We start from the raw sequence: 22,537 nt of genomic DNA on the forward strand, positions 1-22,537 counted from the left end.
AGAGATTGGCAGTGTTAAATTTCTGGATTACAGCTCAGTAATAAATTCAGTTGGGAAGGGCATACCATAAAATTGCTGAAGTGCATAAACAAGTCTGTATTTGCAGTGAGAAGATGCCAGATGTAGCAAACACACATATAAAAAAAACTTGCATACTTTGCTTACTTTCATTTGAGTGTCACACAGGATCATATGTTAGGGTAACTCGTCAAACAGAACAAAAGTTTTTAGTGTGACAAAAGCCTGTAATAGGAATCATTTGTGGTGTAAGTTGAAGAACATCGTGTAGAAACCTGTTCAAGGAATTTGTGTTCTAACCACCGCTTCTCAGTATATTTATTCCTTAATGAAATTCGTTGCAAGTAATATATCTCTATTTCCAACCAATAGCTCAATACATAGTATCAATACTAGGAATAAGACCTATGTACATAAAGACATAAAATCACTTGTCTTGGTTCAAAAAGGGACCGGTAATCAGGAACACACATTTTCAATACATTGCCAGCAACCATTAGAAACTTGGTTTCAGATAAAGCATGGTTTAGACTTTTTGATAGGCAACTCCTTCTACTCTATAGATGAGTATCTTAACAGGGATTGTTAGAACAGCTTAAGTTAAAATGTCTGTTAGATTTCAGTTATGACAGCACTTGGTCACAACAGTCAAGATTAGGTATTCCAGTTTACCATAATTCATTCACCTATTTTGACAATCTCCTGACAAATGATCGGGGTGGTAAGAAATGTATTCAAATGTTTTATGTTATTCCTTGTGACATATTCCACAGCCACGAGAATCATCTCATTTTTGGGTCTATGGAACGTAAACTGAACCTATAATCTATCTATCTATATATCTGTCTATCTGTAATCCATCTGCTGCTTGTATTTAATTCCCTTCCATATATGAGTAAAGTCTTTCATGTAATGACTGTTCATCTTACTGTATCTTTGTAGAATGACAGAACTTCGTGAGGATGAACAGTTTTTATAAATAAAATTCTGGGATGTAATATCACAATGACTTATTTGATTTATACAAATTCAGACCTTCAAATCAAGCTGGAATTGTGTTATTTAACCTGTTCTGAAATGTGCTCACACAATCAAATGCACTTAAACAAGTGATTTTGAATGTTACAGAGTATGATCCAAACCCTCTTCTGAGCTTAGGAAAAAGACGTCGACGTAATTCTGGAACAAGCTGTGAGAGCCATTCAAAAGACCGCCGAATAAGTAATGATACAACAGGTGTTACTGGTACAAATACAGTGACTACAGTCACACCAAAACCTGATCTGTCTAGCAGCATTACTGAAACTGCTAAAGGAAAATGCTCCTCTCCTGTGGACACTGAGAGTAGGTCAACAGCACAGTTGCAGGTATATCTTTCTTCTTATATTTGTACATACCTGCTTTAAAAGAATGATATACATTTAAACATGTTGTATTTGTGAAATGTTGCTTAAGCCTCATCTTCAGTTGTTTTCTAATTGCTCTGTTTTCTGCTTTTATGCAAGTAGTGATGATGATCATTTTGTTAATGTAGTTGTATCCTTCTGTGCACATTGTTTTTGCCACTGATAGCTTTTGAGACACAATTTGTAAGGAATTGGTTAAAAACTGTATAATGAAAATCTAAGACACATACTTGGGGGGGATTAGAAAAGAACAGTACACGTTAACAGAATAATCAGTGTACTGATTTATAGTTATTAGCATAGAGTTCTTCAGGTAATGTTTCCTCAAGCCACCCACTTTGTGATACTAGTTAACCAGCGTTTTGTCAGAAGCAAATATGTTGAATGATTTGGCAAAACACTTGAATGTTTTGGGAATCAGCACTGTTATTGTTCCTTTGATCATCAGTTGTCTACATTAAAGAAGTCAACAAAACTGCAATAAGGGCTATGAATATCTTTCAGCTGGATAGTTAAAAGCAAAGGAATTCATGAACTACAAAACTATACATCCTTTTCTTGTTACAACAGATGAAGACTTATAAGAGTGTTATGTATCTCTTTCTGGGTGTTAACTTCATAATTATTAAAGTATTATTGCTTCTTGTAAGTTATGTTTGCTTACATGGTTGAGAAGTAGGTATCTTTAAACTGCAACATAAAGGTTTTGGGCTCAATCCAAGTGCCACAAGAGATTGTTCATTAATGTGAGAGTGAAAACATGGTTCACACATCCTTATTGTAGATAACTGAAGTTCTAATTGAAGGATAACTAGTGGCTTCAGCCCCAAAAGCAATTAATAAAGCCCAATAGTGTGGCAATTAACAATGTCCAATTGTGTGTTGTACTGAGCAAACTTAGTGCCAGGAAGTTTGGTTTTCTGCTGCAATATACATTTTGTTTCACGTAATGCCATTCAGTTCAAATTGATAACCAAGGAATATAATGTCTAAAAAAAAGTCAATTCCCCTCCCCCAAAAATCCCGTATCTAACACCCGCAACCCATGTGATTTCCACCATTATTTTAAACTTTTGTTTCTTCCTTTCCTATTGAAGAAAAGTGGGTTGTCATCTGCCTTAATAACTGTTTAAAGTTCATAAAACAAGATTAAGAAAGTAGATTTATTACAGATAATTTTTTCTTTTGAGTTGTAGGTACAGTTTTCTCCTAGCAGAATACGTGTAGTTCTTCCTGCATTTGACATAATTAAATTTATTCCCCTTTCAGAAACAAAGGTAAGAAATTGTAGTAATGAGTAGTAAGGCCAATCTCTTTCAGCATTTTAAGCAGTCTAGACCCAGATTGTCAAGCAGATGGTGATGTCTATTTTCAAAACCTTTTTGAAATTCTTTATAGATATCTGTTGTGTTTGGTATTAACTGCACTTTTGGTGTTTCAGTAATTTGTGGAAAACCTTATCCATCCCTTCCTTAGATATTTAATTTTGTTACAAGAGTGAGTCAGTGATAACTAATTGCTACATAATACACATTAAGCATTTCATGTTATTTGACTAACAATTATTAACACTTTTTCACTGAAATTGACTAACTTTTTGTTAATAACTTTCATACAGGAGCAGTCAGAAACTGCATCACAGCATCGTGATGGTCGAACTACTACAGATGAAACAACCTCTGTTCAACAATCATCTGGGTCCACATTACTTGATGTTGGGGACAATAGCAGTCTTAGGGAACGCCGTAGGCTGAAGAAAAGACGCCGTGATAAATTGAAGCGCTTATTATCATGCAGTGCTGGTGTTCTTATGGCAGAAGGAGTTGCGCTGAAGAAGAAACGGAGGAAGCATCATTGCTGTGAAGAACATTGTCGACATAAGAGACATCACCGCCGACATAGGCGGAGAAGACATCGACATAGAAGGGACTCTGGCAGTGATTCCACTTCAAAATCAGGCAAGGAAATTAACACCTTCACCAATAATTCAACTGATATGGATAATTTTTAGCAAATGGTTTTGATTTCAACACATACATCAAAAATACAAAATGTGTAGAGCAACTGCCTGTGTTCTCATAAATACTGGAATATGCATAAACTGTATGATGAAATATTGTTTGCCAGTTATTTTCATAATTCTCTCTCTCTCTCTCTCTCTCTCTCTCTCTCTCTCTCTCTCTCTCTCTCTCACACACACAGACAGACAGACAGACAGACAGACAGAGAGAGAGAGAGAGAGAGAGAGAGAGAGAGAGAGAGAGACCGGGGTGGGGGGGGGGGGGGGGGGGGGAGACTGGTTTCGTATGAGACTAGATGACATTAATCCAAAGTGTCATGTAATAAACAATATAGGTAACTGTGGAGAACACAACAGTCAAAACATAAATCCCTGTATGTTCTACAGCAACCAATATTGTTTATTACATGACGCTTTGAATGAATGTCGCCTGTTGTGTGCATTGAAGATGACTATGTAATAGTTGAAATCTACATCTGCTATAATGAAGCAACAGATTTTATCATCAATTGTTGTTCTTTTCTCCATTGTCTGCATCTAGTACATTCCCCTTGGGAATGTTTTGACCTATCAGTATAAAGATAAATGAAATCTGGCATCTTTTCAGTAATGGAAGAGTGAAAGTTCAGTTTAATAATAGTGTAATCCCAAGCAATCCATTAAAAATACTATACTAGTACTTGGAAGCTGAGTACATTTAGATCATACTCCAACATTAATAATAGATTGGTATACTTAATGTCCATGGATGTCTGTCACTCAGTGCCTCCTCTGTATTGTTACAAAGCAAAAATGACCAGTTTCAGCACAGATTCGTTACCAGGTGATGTCATATTTTAATTATAAGCATGGCAACATGCTGGATGCTGGGAAACAAAACATGATTTACTGATGCACTAATAATAATTTTCTGAAGAAGTCAAATGAATTCAGGCTTATTCTTAGCGGAAAATGCTTACATTAAATAAATATATGTTTGTTATTGCAGACTGAAAAGAAGAATTTAAAACACATTGTTTGTCTGCCACATACATTTGTGTCCTCAAGTATGGAGTAATGTTTTTTCTCATAAGCCTAAAATTTGTTATAAAATAGTCGCAGTAGTTGTTGGTTTCTGATTTTGTGAGATTGTCTTCCACATACAGCATTTTGCTGTATGTGTAATTGCATTATATGAACATAAATGCGTGCATGGGCTGTACTTTTTTTGCTGTCATTTTGGCCTGCTATGGACCACGAAGAGTTTTACCTCTTCCCAGATGGTTTTTTCTCTTTTGCCAGTATATTTTCATTTTGGCTGACTGTGCTTCTTTTCTCTGTTTTGACCATTTGCAGGCGGAACGTGGAACTGGCGTAGTAAGCAAAATAAGGATTTTAGTAATTTTGACTTTTTTCTCTGAAAACTTCTCGATCCTAAATGTCATCAAATGAAATTACAGCTTCCTGTAAATCCTTTTTAACTTGGCTTGCCCATTTTGAATACGATTTTGTTTTTGAAATTGATGAATGCATGCAATGACCAAAAACATCATTCTCCACTTCCTCATGCTGGTAACAATATCTTCTGTATGTTCATTTAATTCACAGTTATGTCTTCGGCGGAATTCTGTGTTTTCTTTGATAGGGCCAAGGATTTTCTCAAATTTTTCCGGCCTTTTATTTCAAGTTTATGTAGTGGTCCTTTCTTCATCATGTTTAAACATTCTAATGCATACAAAGCTAATGGTCTAATTGCGGTGTCATAATGACAGAGTTTTAGGTTTAAAGACAGACCTTTTGCTTTTGTATAAGTCTTTGCACAGATGAAAAGCACCTTCCATTTTAGAACACCTGCTTTCTACAGCTGCATTTTCTGAACCGTCAGGTGTAATTATTTCTCAAAGATATTTCAATTTCTTTGACTGCTTGTGTAATAATGTAGTTTCACATTTAACTGTTTATTGTATTATTTAAAACCTGTTTTTAAAAAAATAATTGTAATTAAATAATATTTTCTTAAGGATGTAAATTTCCTGGATGTCAAACAGTTGCATTTGTATTACGAAGATTATGCAAGAAAGCCAGTAACTCTAAAGTGTCTAATCGCATAACCACCGCCAATACCTTTTACCTAACTTTTTCTGTTGTTCCAAATCTGTACTCAAGAGTTTCTCTGTGGTGCAGAGTCCTATGTGTTTTAATGCAGAGGAGACAAGCAGAACTGGCCATTGGTAGGAGACAATTGTTTCTCATATGTTTTGTTTACTTTGACTTGTTCATAAACAAATACATACACTATGTAATCAAAAGTAACCGGGCACCTGGCTGAAAATGACTTAAAAGTTCGTGGCACCCTCCATTGGTAATGCTGGAATTCAATATGGTGTTGGCCCACCGTTAGCCTTGATGACAGCTTCCTCTCTCGTAGGCATATGTTCAATCAGGTACTGGAAGGTTTCATGGGGAATGGCAGGCCGATTCTTCACAGAGTGCTGCATTGAGGAGAGGTATCAATGTCAGTTGGTGAGGCCTGGCATGTAGTTGGTGTTCCAAAACATCCCAAAAGTGTTCTGTATGATTCAGGTCAGGACTCTGTGTAGGTCAGTCCATTACAGGGATGTTTTTGTCATATAACAATCCCCGCCACAGGCCGTACATTATGAACAGGTGCTTGATCATGTTGAAAGCATGCTATCGCCATCCCCAAATTGCTCTTCAACAGTGGAAGCAAGAAGGTGCTTAAAACATTAATGTAGGCCTGTGTTCTGATAGTGCCATGCAAAACAACGAGGAGTGCAAGCCCCTTCCATGAAAAATACGACCACACCATAACACCACTGCCTCGAAACTTTACTGCTGGCACTACATACGCTGGCAGATGACGTTTACCCGGAATTCGCCTTACCCACACCCTGTCATTGGATCGCCACATTGTGTACTGCGATTCATCACTCCACACAACGTTTTTCCACTGTTCAGTCATCCAATGTTTACGCTCCTTACACCGAGTGAAGGATCATTTGGCATTTACCAGTGTTATGTGTGGCTTATGAGTAGCCCCTCGACCATGAAATCTATGTTTCCTCACCTCCTGCCTAATTGTCATAGTACTTGCATTGGATCCTGATGCAGTTTGGAATTCTTGTGTGATGGGCTGGATAGATGTCTGCCTCTTACACATTCAACTGTCAGCAGTCTCTGTCAGTCAACAGACAAGGTCACCTTGTATGCTTTTGTGCTGTATGTGTCCCTTCAAGTTTCCATTTCACTATCACATTGGAAACAGTGGGCCTAGGGATGTTTTGGAGTGTGGACGTACAGACGTATGACACAAGTGACGCCCAATCACCTGACCACATTCGAAGTCCGTGAGTTCTGCGGAGTGCCCCATTCTTCCCTCACAGTGTCTAATGACTACTGAGGTTGCTGATACGTAGTACCTGACAGTAGGTGGGAGCACAATGCACTTTATATGAAAAACGTATGTTTTTGGTGGTGTCCAGATACTTTTGATCACTTAGTGTATATCGTAACTGTATTCGGCCAGTGCTCTAAGGAAAACTGTTTGTGTGAAGGTGAAAGTAATCCCAATACATATAAAATGTATTGAGAGGAAAACTGAAAGCAGAAAGTTAAAATTAATATACATTAATAGGAAGTAGTGTGACAGTGTACTCATTTCAAAAGAATAAAAGACGTATTCGTATATGTATCTTGTGACTATTTACAAAAACATATTTCACTAGTATGCAGTTTTTAAGTTGCCATTAAAATGGTGATTAAAACAATTTGAGGATGAAGAAAGGCTGCGACTCATCTAAAGCTGAGTGTGGGATAGAATAGTGTTGCCAAATAACATGCCATAGACAATAACAACACATTTTCTAGTTCAGGGTATCACAGTGCAGTGATTATCCCAAGATTCCATAGGAGCAGAAACTGGAGTAATTGTTCTTCAGTTTCACACACACTGCTACAGAGTAATTTTAAGAGAACATAGCTATGTAGTTACACTACAGACTTTATCTTTTGATTACTTTTAAAAGATTGTGGTAGTCATCAGACATTTTTGTGTACTGAAAGGTTAAATGCATTTACACCCATAGCTTAACATTTTCTTTTCTGCAATTATAGGCCACACCAGTACAGATGGTGCATCTCAGGCCTCACCTGCTGATGGGATTGTGCATGTATCTGACGGCCAGTATCCAGATAAATGTCAAGAAACAGATGTTGCTACATCTGGTGATGCATGTGCAAGTGGTGTTGGAACAAGCAGTGGCAGTACCACTGGAGACAGCATCAGTGGCAGTACAAGTGAGGTAGATGAAGACCTTGCTCAGCCTGCTACAAAGACAAAGGTAATTTCTGGAATTACATCTTATTATAGTGGGGCAGGTACATTGGATTCTTGACTCTAAACTGAAAGAAAATAATTAAAATATGCAGTGAATTATTGATTCTTTGTGATTAACTGACAGCCACAGTGTCATTTGCCAAGATTTTCTTTAAGTCTCACAAGAAGATAGTTAAAAAATATATCTGTCACAATATTAATTCAAAATGTGAGAAATGTGAAGGGGAAAGTTCGATCTAAAGTCTCCAAGCTATAAAACAGCATATTTGTAGGAGAACTTCCATAAATTTTGGAAAGTAGGAGAAGAGCTATGAGGACTGGTTTTGAGTCGTGCTTGGATAGTTCAGCAAGTAGAGCACTTGGCCAGTGTTAAGGCAAAGGTGTCAGGTTTGAGTCCTGGTCCAGCACAATTTTAATTTTGCCAGGAAGTTTAATGGTTTCAATTTGCTGGTGAAATGCCTCTCACTATGGTGCATAACTAGCAAAATAATTTACCTGATTACAATAAAGTGGTGTAATGGAAAACATTTAGGGTAATCAGTACATGGTAGCAAAATGTTTCATGGGAGCTATAAAGGAAGCTAACTGGAGGAATCTGTATCATGTGGCACGTCGTTCTGAAATTTAATGTAGTTGTATCTAACGTTGACACCCCCCCCCCCCCCCCCCTTTCCCCGTCACACCCAGACAAAAAGAAAATTAAGTAGGTCTGATTTCATATGACAAGAAATACTGTGTTGTAGGAAAATTATTAACAGTTTAAAAAGCCTCTGTATAACGTCTGAAATTAATAATTCAGATATTTAAATTAAATCCATATGGGTAACAGTTAAAAGAGAAACTGGGAAATCTGTTAAGGAATATTAGGAGTTTGTTATAAAAGAAAGCAGCCAAGTAATAAATGATAACAGTGTACTAGCCAATGTGTGGCATGGACAGGTAATAGAATACATGTAAGAAAAACTGTCACATATGTAGAGGTGTATCACAACTAGACCATGATCTGCCCAAGACATTAAGAATGTAACTAATTTTCTCAAAAGCAAAAACTCTCACAAAGCTGATAATATTTCAAGTAAATTAGTAAAATCCTCATCTTCATATATATGTACAGTGTATTCAGTTACATCACAGTGTGTGTTTCCAGATGGACTGAAAATGCTATTACCAGGCCCCTTTAGAAGAAAGGTAATATGAAAGATATTAATAATTACTGATCAGTCTCCCTAATTCCTTCCTCTCTGAAGGTACTGAAAAGATTGTGTTCGAGGACCACAACACCCCTCTCTCAAAAATAAGGTATTTAATCAGTCTTAATATAGATTTCAAAAGAACAAGCCATTTTCAATTCATGAAGCAGACTACACAAAATTTTCATGAAAAAATGTTGCCGATTAGTGTTCAATAAGTCACATAAAATCCATTGATTGTGCAAGTCATAGTATTCTACTAGAAAATCAGAAATGTCGTGGTATCAGAGACGGCTTAGGAAAAAATGGTTGGCAACTACTCTTTTTATTGTATTTGCTTATCTTTACTTCTTGCTAACATTTTCAGGGCCATAGACCCATTTTCAAGCAATCAGGCCTGCCATCACTCATGCTGTCAGACTGGGATCCAGTACCATCACCAGTCACAGCCAAATTCACTATTTGGTAACAAGAGATACTTGTCAGAAAAGGTTATCTGAAACTTATGTTGGTCACCTTGGTGTTGGTATTCCAGAGCCCCTGTTGATTCAATTGAATACTTGCATTGTTCCTTTTACAATACAACACTGGAGTCCTTCTTGAATGATTGTGCAGATAGGCTAATACTCAATCTCTAGTGAACTCAGTTTTGAGTTTTAACATGGAAAAGGAGGGGGGGGGGGGGGGGGGGTGTTGAGAAAGAAGCCAGAAGGTGAAAAGTTGCACCTACACTTAATAGCTATTTATAACCTACATTTTAAGTAGTTATGAACCAGATGTGGAACATTTTTAAACTTTCATGTGATATTACTCCCCTTTTTTATTTTGTCTGAGTGGTTTTCTGTTCTAGTGCTCTTCCCCTTTCCCCACAGTGACGAATCACACATTTTATCTAATGGGAGGCAGTGACTATTTGAAAAAGGTTCATCCTGTGTGTGGCTTCTCCCTCTGTGTCACTTCAGATGAGTAGGAGGAACAAATCTGTAAGGTTTGGGTAAAATATCACTAGTGTCCTGCTTGACACAGTGAAATCTTTTAAATATCTGGGTGTAACATTGCAAAGGGATATGAAATGGAATGACAATGTGAGAACTGTGGTAGGGAAGGCGAATGGTCAACTTGGGTTTATTGGGAAAATTTGAGGGAAGAGTGGTTCACCTGTAAAGGATACTGCATATAGGGCACTGGTGGGATGTACTCTTGAGTACTGCTCGGGTGTTTGGGATCTGTACAAGGTCAGATTGAAGAAAGACATCAAAGAAGATCAGAGGTGGGCTGTTAAGATTCATTAACAGTAGGTTCGAACAACACGTAAGTGTTACGGAGGTGCTTCGGGAACTCAAATGGAAATCCCTGGATGGGAGGAGACGTTCTTTTCTAGAAACACTATGAAAAATTTAGAGAACCAGCATTTGAAGCTGTCTGCCAAATGATTCTACTGCCACCAACATACATTGCTCATAAAGACCACTGGAAAAAAGTGCAGGTGACGCCTGTATATAAGAAGTGTAGAAGGACAGAGCATCAAAATTACAGACCAATATCCTTAACATCGGTTTGTTGCAGGATTCTCGAACATATTCTCAATTCGAATATAATGAATTTCCTTGAGACAGAGAAGTTGCTGTCCATGCATCAGCACGGCTTTAGAATGCATCACTCCTGCGAAATGCAACTCGCCCTTTTTTCACATGATATCTTGCGAACCATGGATGAAGGGTATCAGACAGATGCCATATTCCTTGACTTCTGGAAAGCGTTTGACTCGGTGGTACAAGTATATGGGATTGGTTCCCAAGTATGTGAGTGGCTCGAAGACTTCTTAAGTAATCGAACCCAGTATGATGTCCTCGATGGTGAGTATTCATCGGAGATGAGGGTATCATCTGGAGTGCCCCAGGGAAGTGTAGTAGGTCCACTGTTGTTTTCTACCTACATAAATGATCTTTTGCATAGGGTGGATAGCAATGTGCTGCTGTTTGCTGATGATGATGCTGTGGTGTACAGGAAGGTGTCGTCGTTGAGTGACTGTAGGAGGATACAAGATGACTTGGACAGGATTTGTGATTGGTGTACAGAATGGCAGCTAACTCTAAATATATATAAACGTAAATTAATGCAGATGAATAGGAAAAAGAATCCTGTAATGTTTGACTACTCCATTAGTAGTGTAGCGCTTGACACAGTCACGTCGATTAAATATTTGGGCGTAACATTGCAGAGCGATATGAAGTGGGACAAGCATGTAATGGCAGTTGTGGGGAAGGCGGATAGTCAACTTTGGTAGAATTTTGGGAAGATATGGTTCATCTGTAAAGGAGATCGCTTATAAAACAGTAATACGACCTATTCTTGAGTACTGCTCGAGTGTTTGGGATCCCTATCAGGTCGGATTGAGGGAGGACATAGAAGCAATTCAGAGGCGGGCTGCTAGATTTGTTACTGGTAGGTTTTATCATCACGCGAGTGTTACGGAAATGCTTCAGGAACTCGGGTGGGAGTCTTTTTCGTGAATCGCTACTGAGGTAATTTAGAGAACCAGCATTTGAGGCTGGCTGCAGTACAATTTTACTGCTGCCAACTTATATTTCGTGGAAAGACCACAATGATAAGATAAGAGGGATTAGGGCTCGTACAGAGGCATATAGTCAGTCATTTTTCCCTCGTTCTGTTTGGGAATGGAACAGGGAGAGAAGATGCTAGTTGTGGTACGAGGTACCCTCCGCCACGCACCGTATGGTGGATTGCGGAGTATGTATGTAGATGTAGATGTAGAAGATAAGATACGAGACATTGTGGCTCACACCGAGGCATAAAGACATTCGTTTTTCCCTTGCTCGATTTGAGTGGAACAGGAATGGAAATGACTAGTACTAGTACAGGGAACCCTCTGCCGTGCACCGCATGGTGGCTTGCAGAGTATCGATGTAGATGTAGATCAACAACAAAACATTCAAGATGGTCTTTACTTCTTGTCATGTCTATTGTATTTTGTGTGTGTGTGTGTGTGTGTGTGTGTGTGTGTGTGTGTGTGTGTGAGGCTCCTCCTCCTCTCTTCCTGCCAACACACAATAAAACAATATTGTGTCCATACCAGATTGGGTTTCATGTGTTCATGGTAATGGAGGAAAATAAACTATGATGTGGTGATTGTAATGGATGTTGTGTATGAAAATAAAACGTGGCCTTTCACTGCTGTTTTAATATGTGGGTAATTTTACTGATTTAAGAACTTTGTTGTGTAATGTTTACAGAAGGAGAAAGAGATTGTGAAGCCTAAGAAGTGTCGTGACAGACAGCCATCAGTCGAGAGTCGAAGCAAAATGGCAGCATTCCTACCAGCTAGACAGTTATGGGGTTGGTCAGGAAGAGGTTTCAAGCGACCTGGAGCTAAAGGACGAGGACGTAAAGAGTTCTACAAAGCTATCCAACGGGGCAAGGAGAGTATCAGGGTGAGTCTCTCCTGACAATTTCTTATGTTGTGTTCTCATCGGCTAGTCAAATATGGTTGCACATAATTGTTGGCAAAAAGTGCTGTAGCCATTCAAAACTCTGCTTGAACAACTATTCTCAAAATTATAGATTAGAAACTTGTTACAATGCTGAAATATTTACTAAAGGCATTCTACATAGCAACAGAGAAACTGTACTGTACAATAATGAATGCAAAATGGACGAAATATCCTGATGGATATTCAAAATATCCTTCTGAGGGAGAAGTGTCCACAGTTACATTAAAAAAGTTAATTGTGATTTTTACTGCTGTTCTTTTCAGTCATAAGTAGTGTAGGAAAATTCATAGTATTTCTTACAATGAAAGAAAAGTAAGAGTTCATTGTTGTGTCAACAACGGAGTCATCAGAGATGAAGTACAGTTGTAGATAAGACAAGGATAGGGAAAGAATCATAGCACTGATGAAGGGAAACTGCAATAACCCAAATCTGGTTGCCATGATGGGCCTGTTTCTCCCAAATGCAAGTTGAATGCTTTAACAGCTGTACCATCTCACAGTGGGTCATGATTTTAATCATAGAGAACTGACGATCTTAGGTAAAGATGAAAGAATAATTTCTTTTCTAGAACAATAATATACACCCGTCAAGAGAAGTATAAAGGTAGTAGACAGTACTCGTAGATCTCATTAGAAAGAACTGGCATTGACCAGTAAAGGCACATTTGGATGCTGACTGTTGTCAAAAAGTGAAAATGGTGTAAGGAGTGTTGGGTTTTGTACATTGATTAAGTAAAGTTATCCATTGAAGCGAAAGATGTTCATCACCTTACACTGCAGTGATTATGCTGTAAAAACTCAGAATCCTCATATGCCTAATAGTAATCACATTTATTTATTCCACAACACCATTGTGGACTATCTGCACATTATTTATAATGCATATAAAAGTTTAATAATTTATTTGTGTATGTTATGTGATGCCAGTTTTTGATGAGTATATTTACATATGGTTCTGTTCAGTGATTGATTCTTTGCCAAAAGTGCAATTTTAATGGATTTTGTGGGGGTTTTTACTAATGCTACTGATTGCAAGTTGAGGAATAAACATGTGGTTGGTTACATGTGGTCATTGTTGTGAGGACCTTTTGAAAATCATATGTGTATTTGTGATGTGCACCTGTAAGGCCACTTAAAAATAGTTCCACTGTCAATAATGGCCAGAGGTTTGACATGAATAAACAGTATTATCTGTAGAATGAGATTTTCACTCTGCAGCGGAGTGTGCGCTGATATGAAACTTCCTGGCAGATTAAAACCAGGTCCCGAGTTCGAGTCTCGGTCGGGCACACAGTTTTAATCTGCCAGGAAGTTTCATATCAGCGCACACTCCGCTGCAGAGTGAAAATCTCATTCTGGAAACATCCCCCAGGCTGTGGCTAAGCCATGTCTCCGCAATATCCTTTCTTTCAGGAGTGCTAGTTCTGCAAGGTTCGCAGGAGAGCTTCTGTAAAGTTTGGAAGGTAGGAGACGAGGTACTGGCAGAAGTAAAGCTGTGAGTACCGGGTGTGAGTCGTGCTTCGGTAGCTCAGTTGGTAGAGCACTTGCCCGCGAAAGGTAAAGGTCCCGAGTTCGAGTCTCGGTCGGGCACACAGTTTTAATCTGCCAGGAAGTTTCAGTATTATCTGTAATTACACATTTTTGGTGGAACTTGTGTCATTCAAGAAAGAAGGCTCATAACTTCATTCAAACAGATGAGAAGCATTTAGGTAATGAACACAAAAAAGAAATGCCAGATTTCTGTGTTTAAAGAATGCGTTGTCAAAACAAAAGTTACTACTTGTCATTTGTTGTTACTGATACTGTTAACAGAACAGAATGGATAAGCTTTTATTGCTTGTAGATTTGCCTTGTAAATTTGTCACTGCAAAGTGAAATGTTATTTTCCTTTACCTGAACAGAAACTTGCATACCAGTATGTCAGGGCAGAATATAAAATAGTTGAAATAAATAAGAAACTGGTATAAGTATAATAAAATTTTGTTATAGGTTGGTGACTGTGCAGTTTTTCTGTCAACTGGAAGACCTGATCGTCCATACATTGGTCGCATAGAATCAATGTGGGAAGCTTGGGGTACTAACATGGTAGTACGTGTCAAATGGTTTTACCATCCAGAAGAGACTAATGGATGTGCACCTCTAAAATATCCCGTGAGTTTTAATTAATAATTTTTTCATTGGCTTACATTAATAGACACTTTTACAGAATTTTTCATACTCAAAATCCATACTTTTAAAAAATACCATGTAGTAGCAAAGGAAAGTGTGTGTGGATGGGGAGGGGTGAGGGATGGAGGGGTGGGAATGAATGTTATCTTCTGTACAAATGAAATGTGTTTATGGTGAGGATATGGACTGATAAAATGTGTAAATCCTTAACGCCCCAGAAGTGTTCAAAGGCATTCATATCTACCATACATTGGGATATTTGGGGGCTACTCAAGATGCCACAAGGAGACTGTAATAGTAAAAATAAAATGCACACTCTATAAACACTAGAGGAAAAACCACTAGATTGTTCTGTCATTATTGTTAACAAGTGGCTACTGATTGTTCATGAAAACGTGCACATCTCCATTTGTAAAGTGTAATATAAACAGTAATACACATCTGGTGCTGTGAGGTTCTGCTGGCGCTTTTATGCATAGTCACCAGATGTTACATAGTATTTTCATCCGCATGTTTTCATATCAAACTTTTACTACCCTTGACAGTTCTTCCAGTGGTTTTTCATTACCGTAAAATTCTCCCCTTTCAAAGAATGTGCAGAAAAAATTATCTCTATTTTAATTAGGAATTCAGGACTGATTTCAGTGCTGTGTGTTCTTTGAATGTCACACCCATAAAATAACTTGTTTTGTGATTCCAACTCATACATGTGGAGCAGATAGTAGTATCTAAAGAGCAGATCACAACACACAGAGATAAAATAACTGCCTCATTGTAAGGTCTCTTGTGGCCTCTGTAAATACTCAGTGATTTCTGTGATTTAATCATTTTAAGCCAAATTTAAATATTGCACAAGTCAGCCTGTTCCATCTTAAGATGGTGGAGGTGTGCTAAGCTTTAAATGAGCCATGAGGTGGTGAATGACTTCAGGGCTGACCAACTGTGAAGTATGTTGGAGTAATGATGGGTAGCATTATGACTTTCAAACCTCAGTTATAAATAATAGAGGGGTTGTCTGTACTACAATTAGACCAACAGGACACTCGGTTGTAGGATATGATGAGAAGATATATTTTTCCTCAGAACCTCAATCTTCACCATATGTCTATATTCTGCAAATCATATTATTGTCACAAACAAAAACAATACACTTGTCCATTTGGTATGTAGTCCAATGCATAAATCCACCAGCAAGAAAGTAACTGAATTGAGAATCTGTACACAAACTAGTTCCAAACAAGGTTCACAAATGATTCACAATATTGACATGATGATAAATAAGTAGCTCTGATAACATCCAGTTGGAAAAGACTGATGTGAGTCCACATAAATCCTGGCATACAGCCTGAGGCACACCTTTGGTGATGCAGCTGTGAAGCACTATACGTACTTGGCGGAGGTGCTATCTTCAGGTGTCTACCAAGTTTTCAGCTGATAATATCGTAACATCAGGAGGAAATAAAAGATAACTCCCCTCCTTCGGTTGGTCTGTAGGGGCAGCATTGACAATTTTTTTTATGTGGCCAGTGAGGTTAGGTAGAGAAGTTAATTGTGGGATGCTTGCTTGTGTCTCCCTGATGATGATTGACTTGCCTTCTACTGCAAATTGGACTGGTGGAGATGTTGTCTCTTTAGATAGTGAGGGAATCTTGGGCTTGTTGTAGTATATGGTGTTCATTTATTGCAAATTTGTGCCCTTTGGCTTCTCTAAGCATGAGGTGAACTGTTGTCCCAAGAAGGGAAAAGACACACTCCCTATCAGAAAACTTGTGGCAAGTGGAAACAAGCCTGTTTTGGCTACAGTTGCTGTGTGGCGGTGCCAGCAGACAATATGAGTATTGTCTCATCCAAGGCTTGGACCACTTATTGTATCAGCTGAGCTCAAAGAAAGAAATTTCAGTAGCTGCATACAAGGTTATTAAGTTATTTTATATATTTCTGTACTCTTGAAGAGAATGAAACTTCACACTTAGCAAACAATCAGGTTTCTGTGAAAACAGAAGTAAAGGAAACAGAGAAAGTGTCATAGATCAAAGGACTGAAAATGATCTCTAATTGTGATGTTCAGGAATCGCACAAAAAGACATTGGAAATACAGATTTACTATAGTCAAAATTCACCAATTGATAAATGACAATGAGGAAAACTCTGTTTATTGCATGCAATGTCTCCCTTTTTCTATAGTAATGTTACTTACAAACAATATGTGCATTGTTCGAACCATCTTCATAGTCCGTCCCCAAATTTTGTAACTCCGTGGCCTTAAATACACCATTGCAGGTGAGTGAACATTTTCAAATGCTTCACTTACATTTTTTGTTTTGCATAGGAGCATTTTTTAAAGGAAGGACTATATCCTCATCCTTCTTTAGTTTTCATTACTGCCATAATTTGAGAGCCATGTTATTCTCACATTTAAAACTGTTTGATCACCTTAGTCATTCAGTGAAGAACATTTCCAGTCTTTCACTGCATAATCAGTGTGATTATAATTAAACTACTCATGGAGGCAGTGTGTGCTGTACTTATCATATGGTAGCAAAACTTGGTAGATATTCATTGACTTCAATCCAAGACAGAAACTGAAGAGAAAATTCAGAATGTTGCTGCAGATCATGATGTTATGGTTGCTGCACCGTCTGCATCTTGTATGGGTACCATTGTAAAACAGACCATCAAACTTTGCTTACAGTTGGCCATGGGATGGACAATTTTTGTGACACTGCACGGACAGTAGCACTACATGAGATATGTGGTGCATGGTCATTACAGCAACAGCAACCTTGTCAATAAGTGTCATTAGGATAGGATGCCATCCTATTTCACGTGCCACACCAAGCTCACCCATGTTTTCTAATTTCATTATTTAATGACATTCTGCCTCTCCTCAAACCTTTCAGATGGTGATACTCTCTCAATGCAGCACTGTAATAGCTGCCGTTCACATAAAACAGTTTCACTAATAACACACAGTGTCTCTCCTCAATAGCCATACTGTTGACTCATGTTATTGCTTGTCAAATGACAGTATGGATGTCACATCATCATGCAAACTGCATACAGAACCAGGTTTACACCTAGTGGCCATGACTGGAACTAATTTGTTTTCCAGTTTAAATTGGTTCTGCATTAATGTGTTACCATATCTACAAAGTTTCACTGCCATGCAATAATTACAGCCCACACTCAACCTCCATGAGTAGTTGCACCACAATTACAACCGCCCAGTATTATAATATTTTACACAGTTTGTCTTACTGGCCTCTACTTCACTTTTATTGTTCCTAGCGGATGTCTCATGCTTTGTCTGAACGTAAATATCAAGTATTTCCATGCCTCGTTATATGCCACAAATAATCTGCTCATATTGTTCTGCCCCGTTCAGGGTATAGTACTTCAAACTTGCAGTGAGTTTTAAGAAAGGAGCACTATATTGTGGAGATTATCAACTACAGAACAGTTTAAAAAATTATATATACAACTTCTGTCTTTATTTATATTTGAGAATATTGAAAAGGATAGATTGCTACTCATCATATTGCGGAAAAGTTGAGTTGCAGACAGGCACGAGAAAAGACTGCTATACAAGTGAGCTTTTGGCTAAAACGCGTTCTTCTGAATTAGATCACAGAGCACACACACACACACACACACACACACACACACACACACACACACACACACACAAACAAATGAAACTCTCACACACATGACCACTGTTTCTGGCTGCATGGATTTCCCATTTGTGCATTTTATTTTAATTATATTGTTCATATCCAGCATCATTGAGAGATAATCCCTGGGTGAATAAATTAATAAAAGGCAAACTGATAGTGCACCTACATAAAAAAAGGGGCAGTAAAAGTGATACGACATTGCTTCTCCTGAATGAATAACATATACAATGTTTAGGAAAATCTGTAGTTCCTAATAAGGATAAAAAAATGTAAGTAACAAGACTGACACCCAAATGCTCTTCTATGAAACATTTTTAATTTATATTTGCTACATCCATTATGGACTATGGTGTGGGGACTGTGACTGTTAATTATAGTGAAACATTATATAATTCTGTGTCTGTCCTGTAGTTTTATTTTATTGATAAAATAAAACTTTGTAAGAAGTAGTCATGTGGTGAATGTTCTGAGAAAATAATGCAGTATTAAAATTTGTGGGCTTATGCTCATAATTTTCCCTTATCATAGGATGAGTGCTGCATTTATTAATTTTTCTGATCTGTGTAATTTGAGATTTTTGTGAAAAATAAGCTGAGCGTTTTTTACAAGTAGGCTTATTGTTTTATTTCAGGGTGCATTGTTTGAGTCGCCACACAGTGATGAAAATGATGTTCAAACAATCTCTCATAAATGTGAAGTGCTGCCACTAGAAACATACATACAACGCCTGGGTGCTGAACCTCATAGGTTCTCCACTATTTATGATAATAATGATATATACTACTTAGCAGGCTATTATGATCCCACAAGCAAACAACTTACAATGGAACCAGGTGTTATGTGAACAATTTAGAGTCGTAATCTCTTTCAGAATATCTCATCTGTGTTGTTTTGTTAAATACTTTCCATGAACATTTAGCAGCATATTTGTAAATCCAGACTGTGTGCTCAAAATTTAAAATTTTGCATACAAAGAAACTTTTCAAATGTATTTATTGTTCTGGGATGGCTCTGTGTTATTAGTATTCAAAGCTGAGGGTGGGTATGCAAACAGAGAATGTAAATATTAAAATGTTGTTGTGCATACTGTTGGTACAGTCATAGTTAACATCGTGTGCAAGATGATCAGAATGTAGAATAAGTGCAATGCTGTTTCGTGTATTTATATCAGATTATACCTGTCAGCCTTCTGCATATATAAATAGTATTTATTTTTATTGACCACAGAAGATTCTTGTATATAATGGAACAAGCCAGTGAACGATTGCATGTGCCTGGAATCACATAGTGATTCACTTGTTTAAAGACTGCACACTAGTAAAGTCTAGATTGATGGGATTTATTTACTACATTCTGTTACAGAGTTGAGAATGAAAGATTGAGGTGTCAATAAGCTAAAGACTGGCAAGCGTCTTAAAGAAAGATATTGTATATTTAAAGATTGATGATGTATATTTTTTTCCTCTCATTGTTAATGTATAGTAGATTTCCTGCATCAGTCTCTGATGCGCCTTCGCTATCACAAGTTAACAATCAGAGATATTGATACATGTATAATTTTTCATTCGAAAGGGAACCAGCTAGTAGTGCAAATTATGTACAGTACTAATTCTCACTGAATGCCTGTAGTGTGTATACTGTTTAAATTACTGTGGGCTGTTGCTGTAGTATGTTAATGATTTTCAAAAAATCTGCAGACTGCATTTCAGACAACTGTTTCCATAGATAAAAAGAATGAAAAAAGAAAGAAATTAATAAAATACTTTTAAGGACACTTTAGTTTTATAAAAATGAGATCTAGTAAGTTGAACTATTTTTCTAAGTTACTTTTTCTTCTGATTTCTTAGGGAGCTGGACCACTTTCCTTACTTTTTAAAATTATTTCCAATCACAAGTTGTGGATTATAGCTTAACTGGTAACATAGGAATGGTCTTCATTTTGTTACATATCCCTTAAAAATGCGGGATGAATGATTTAAGAGCAGGTGCCATTTCAAATGTTTGTTCCGTTTTGAGACTGCTTTTCTTGCAAGTAGACTCATCCTGTGCATTTGTGTTTGTTTCACTCTTAGTACTCTTTTGGTCACAAATAAATGAGGTAGTACTCTTGATAATCAAAAATAATTTATCAAATGAATCGGTAAGGAACCACAACTAGTCAAAATTTATTTGAAGATAAATGGAAGAATAATAAAGTCAGAAAGTAGGCTGTATGCAGCCAATTGCCACCCATCTTTTAAATTGGTTGTGTAATTTTTCTGCTTTCCAAATTATGGTATAGAGTGCTTAATATTTTTAATTTTTACTGAAAAGCATTAGTAAACTGTTCTGTGGATTTGTAAGGAGTTGTAAAAATTAGTATCATTATATAATAGTTGCATAATAGTCATGAAAAACTGAATTACTCCAGTTACATTCAGAATATTAAAAATAACTTTCCAAATGTACCCATGTGCATTGGTTTCATCCAATAGTCAACTTATTTTACTAATGTGAGGGAAATAAAATACGTTATGAAACTCAAGATCCCTTCATATATCCTTATATGTATTAACATCAGCATAAGAAATGTCCAGTTCTTGAATGTGTCATTTCATGTGCTATGGTTCTAGCATTGTTAATATAATTTCCTTACGAAGCTCCGCCCTTGTGCTAGGAGGACAAAACATTCTCTAGTTGTCAGAGACAATAGAACGCATCTTATGTTACCAGGTGAAGGACTATGCAGTTTGACTCTCATGTGTTCAGAGTATGGTGTATAAATGTGCCATATGGTATTTTCCTTAGTTCATAAGTATATTTTCTTGTGCAGATGCTTGTTAAACTAGTCCACTTCCTAGAATCAGTTGGGTATACTGAATTTCTCTTAGTTCAACTTTTTCAGACCTTTCATTGTATTAATTTCACTGTTCATTATAACGTACTTGTGGGAAGAATGTGTGTTTATGTTGTATATTGTCTGTGACCTGGACATATAATGGAGGTGTTGCAGCAGCAGATAATTCTCTGCATGAGAGTTATCAGTCTGCAGGATGAGTTTTTATAGATTGTACAGTTAAGCTTAATTTTACTGTTATAAATTTATACAAATAAATGTATCAAATTACGCTTATACCAGAAAGAGCTACACAGTCTTATTTAGGTGCTGTTAAAATTATTTTCAAATATGTTTTATATAAAACTCAACAAGTGAAATATATTGTAAACAAAAGGTGAGGTATGAGTGTCATTTATTACCATGTTGCAAACAAGGTGCTATGTGTAAAGAGTATTTTACTGAGGAAAGCAGTTTGTTAAAGGAGTTAAGTGTCTCACTATTGTGATCTTTTGGAAGATAATTACTATATTAGTATGGAAAGAAACTTCTCTTTGTTTTATAATTTTCACTTATTCTTATATGAGTGAAGTAAATAAATATTTAAATATATAAATTATATAACTATATAAAGAGACAAAGAGAAAGAAAGTTTATGTTCACAAATTAATGCAGGGTGAAAAGATAAGACATGTAATAGTATTCTCCACTTTTTGTATATAAAAAGTGTGTGTGTGTGTGTGTGTGTGTGTGTGTGTGTGTGTGTGTGTGTGTGTGTGATGTATATGTGGGCGGGCACAAGCATGCACTCACATGTGTGAGAGATATTGTGTGCACACTTGTGTGCATTTAGAAAGTGTAAAATAAAATTGAAAAATTTTGATGCTTTAAAATTTTGTATACATTATTATCCTTTTGCCTTTCTTACCTCAAACATATTCTAAATTGTATAAGAATTTACCAAGCAGTGCATAATTCTCTTGCCTTGCTGCCTCATAATTTACGTAGAAACACTATTCTGTGTAACCAGAAACTCAGCCATGTCAAGTCAATGTTTATGATAGAAAAACAAAGTATTCAGGTTGGATGCTCGTGTATATTCATTTTAAAAGGCATTACAGCATAGGCCATAATCACAAATTGTAATAAATCATCAAATTGCTTTTCTTTCACACTGCATGTAACTGAATAAAGTATTGGTAAATTACAAATATAAATAGATTGTAGCATTAGTTCTGTGGTATAGTAATAATATGTTTATGCAGTTCAGTTATGGAAGGAAACTGACGTGATGGTTAAACAAAAGATAATATATTTTTATAGTAATTACAAAAAAGGAACACTTGCTTAACATTCCGCAACATCATTTTATTTCTTCAATATATGACTTTTCA

The 22,537-nt window shown here is 36.9% G+C and overlaps 1 protein-coding gene across 1 annotated transcript in view; it reads left to right on the forward strand.

Annotated features, from left to right (window-relative positions):
* Positions 1-22,288, forward strand: part of LOC124593793 — a 298,108-nt gene extending 275,820 nt beyond the window's left edge. Inside the window, exons 21-26 of the mRNA XM_047132142.1 lie at positions 1,147-1,385; positions 3,043-3,382; positions 7,558-7,784; positions 12,225-12,422; positions 14,472-14,633; positions 18,960-22,288. Coding sequence (XP_046988098.1) covers positions 1,147-1,385; positions 3,043-3,382; positions 7,558-7,784; positions 12,225-12,422; positions 14,472-14,633; positions 18,960-19,172 — 1,379 coding nt within the window. The 3' untranslated portion in view covers positions 19,173-22,288. The remainder of the gene's footprint in view (positions 1-1,146; positions 1,386-3,042; positions 3,383-7,557; positions 7,785-12,224; positions 12,423-14,471; positions 14,634-18,959) is intronic.
* Positions 22,289-22,537: the final 249 nt, after the last annotated feature.

Source organism: Schistocerca americana, chromosome 2 (genome assembly GCF_021461395.2).
Source record: "Schistocerca americana isolate TAMUIC-IGC-003095 chromosome 2, iqSchAmer2.1, whole genome shotgun sequence".
NCBI lineage: Eukaryota > Metazoa > Arthropoda > Insecta > Orthoptera > Acrididae > Schistocerca > Schistocerca americana.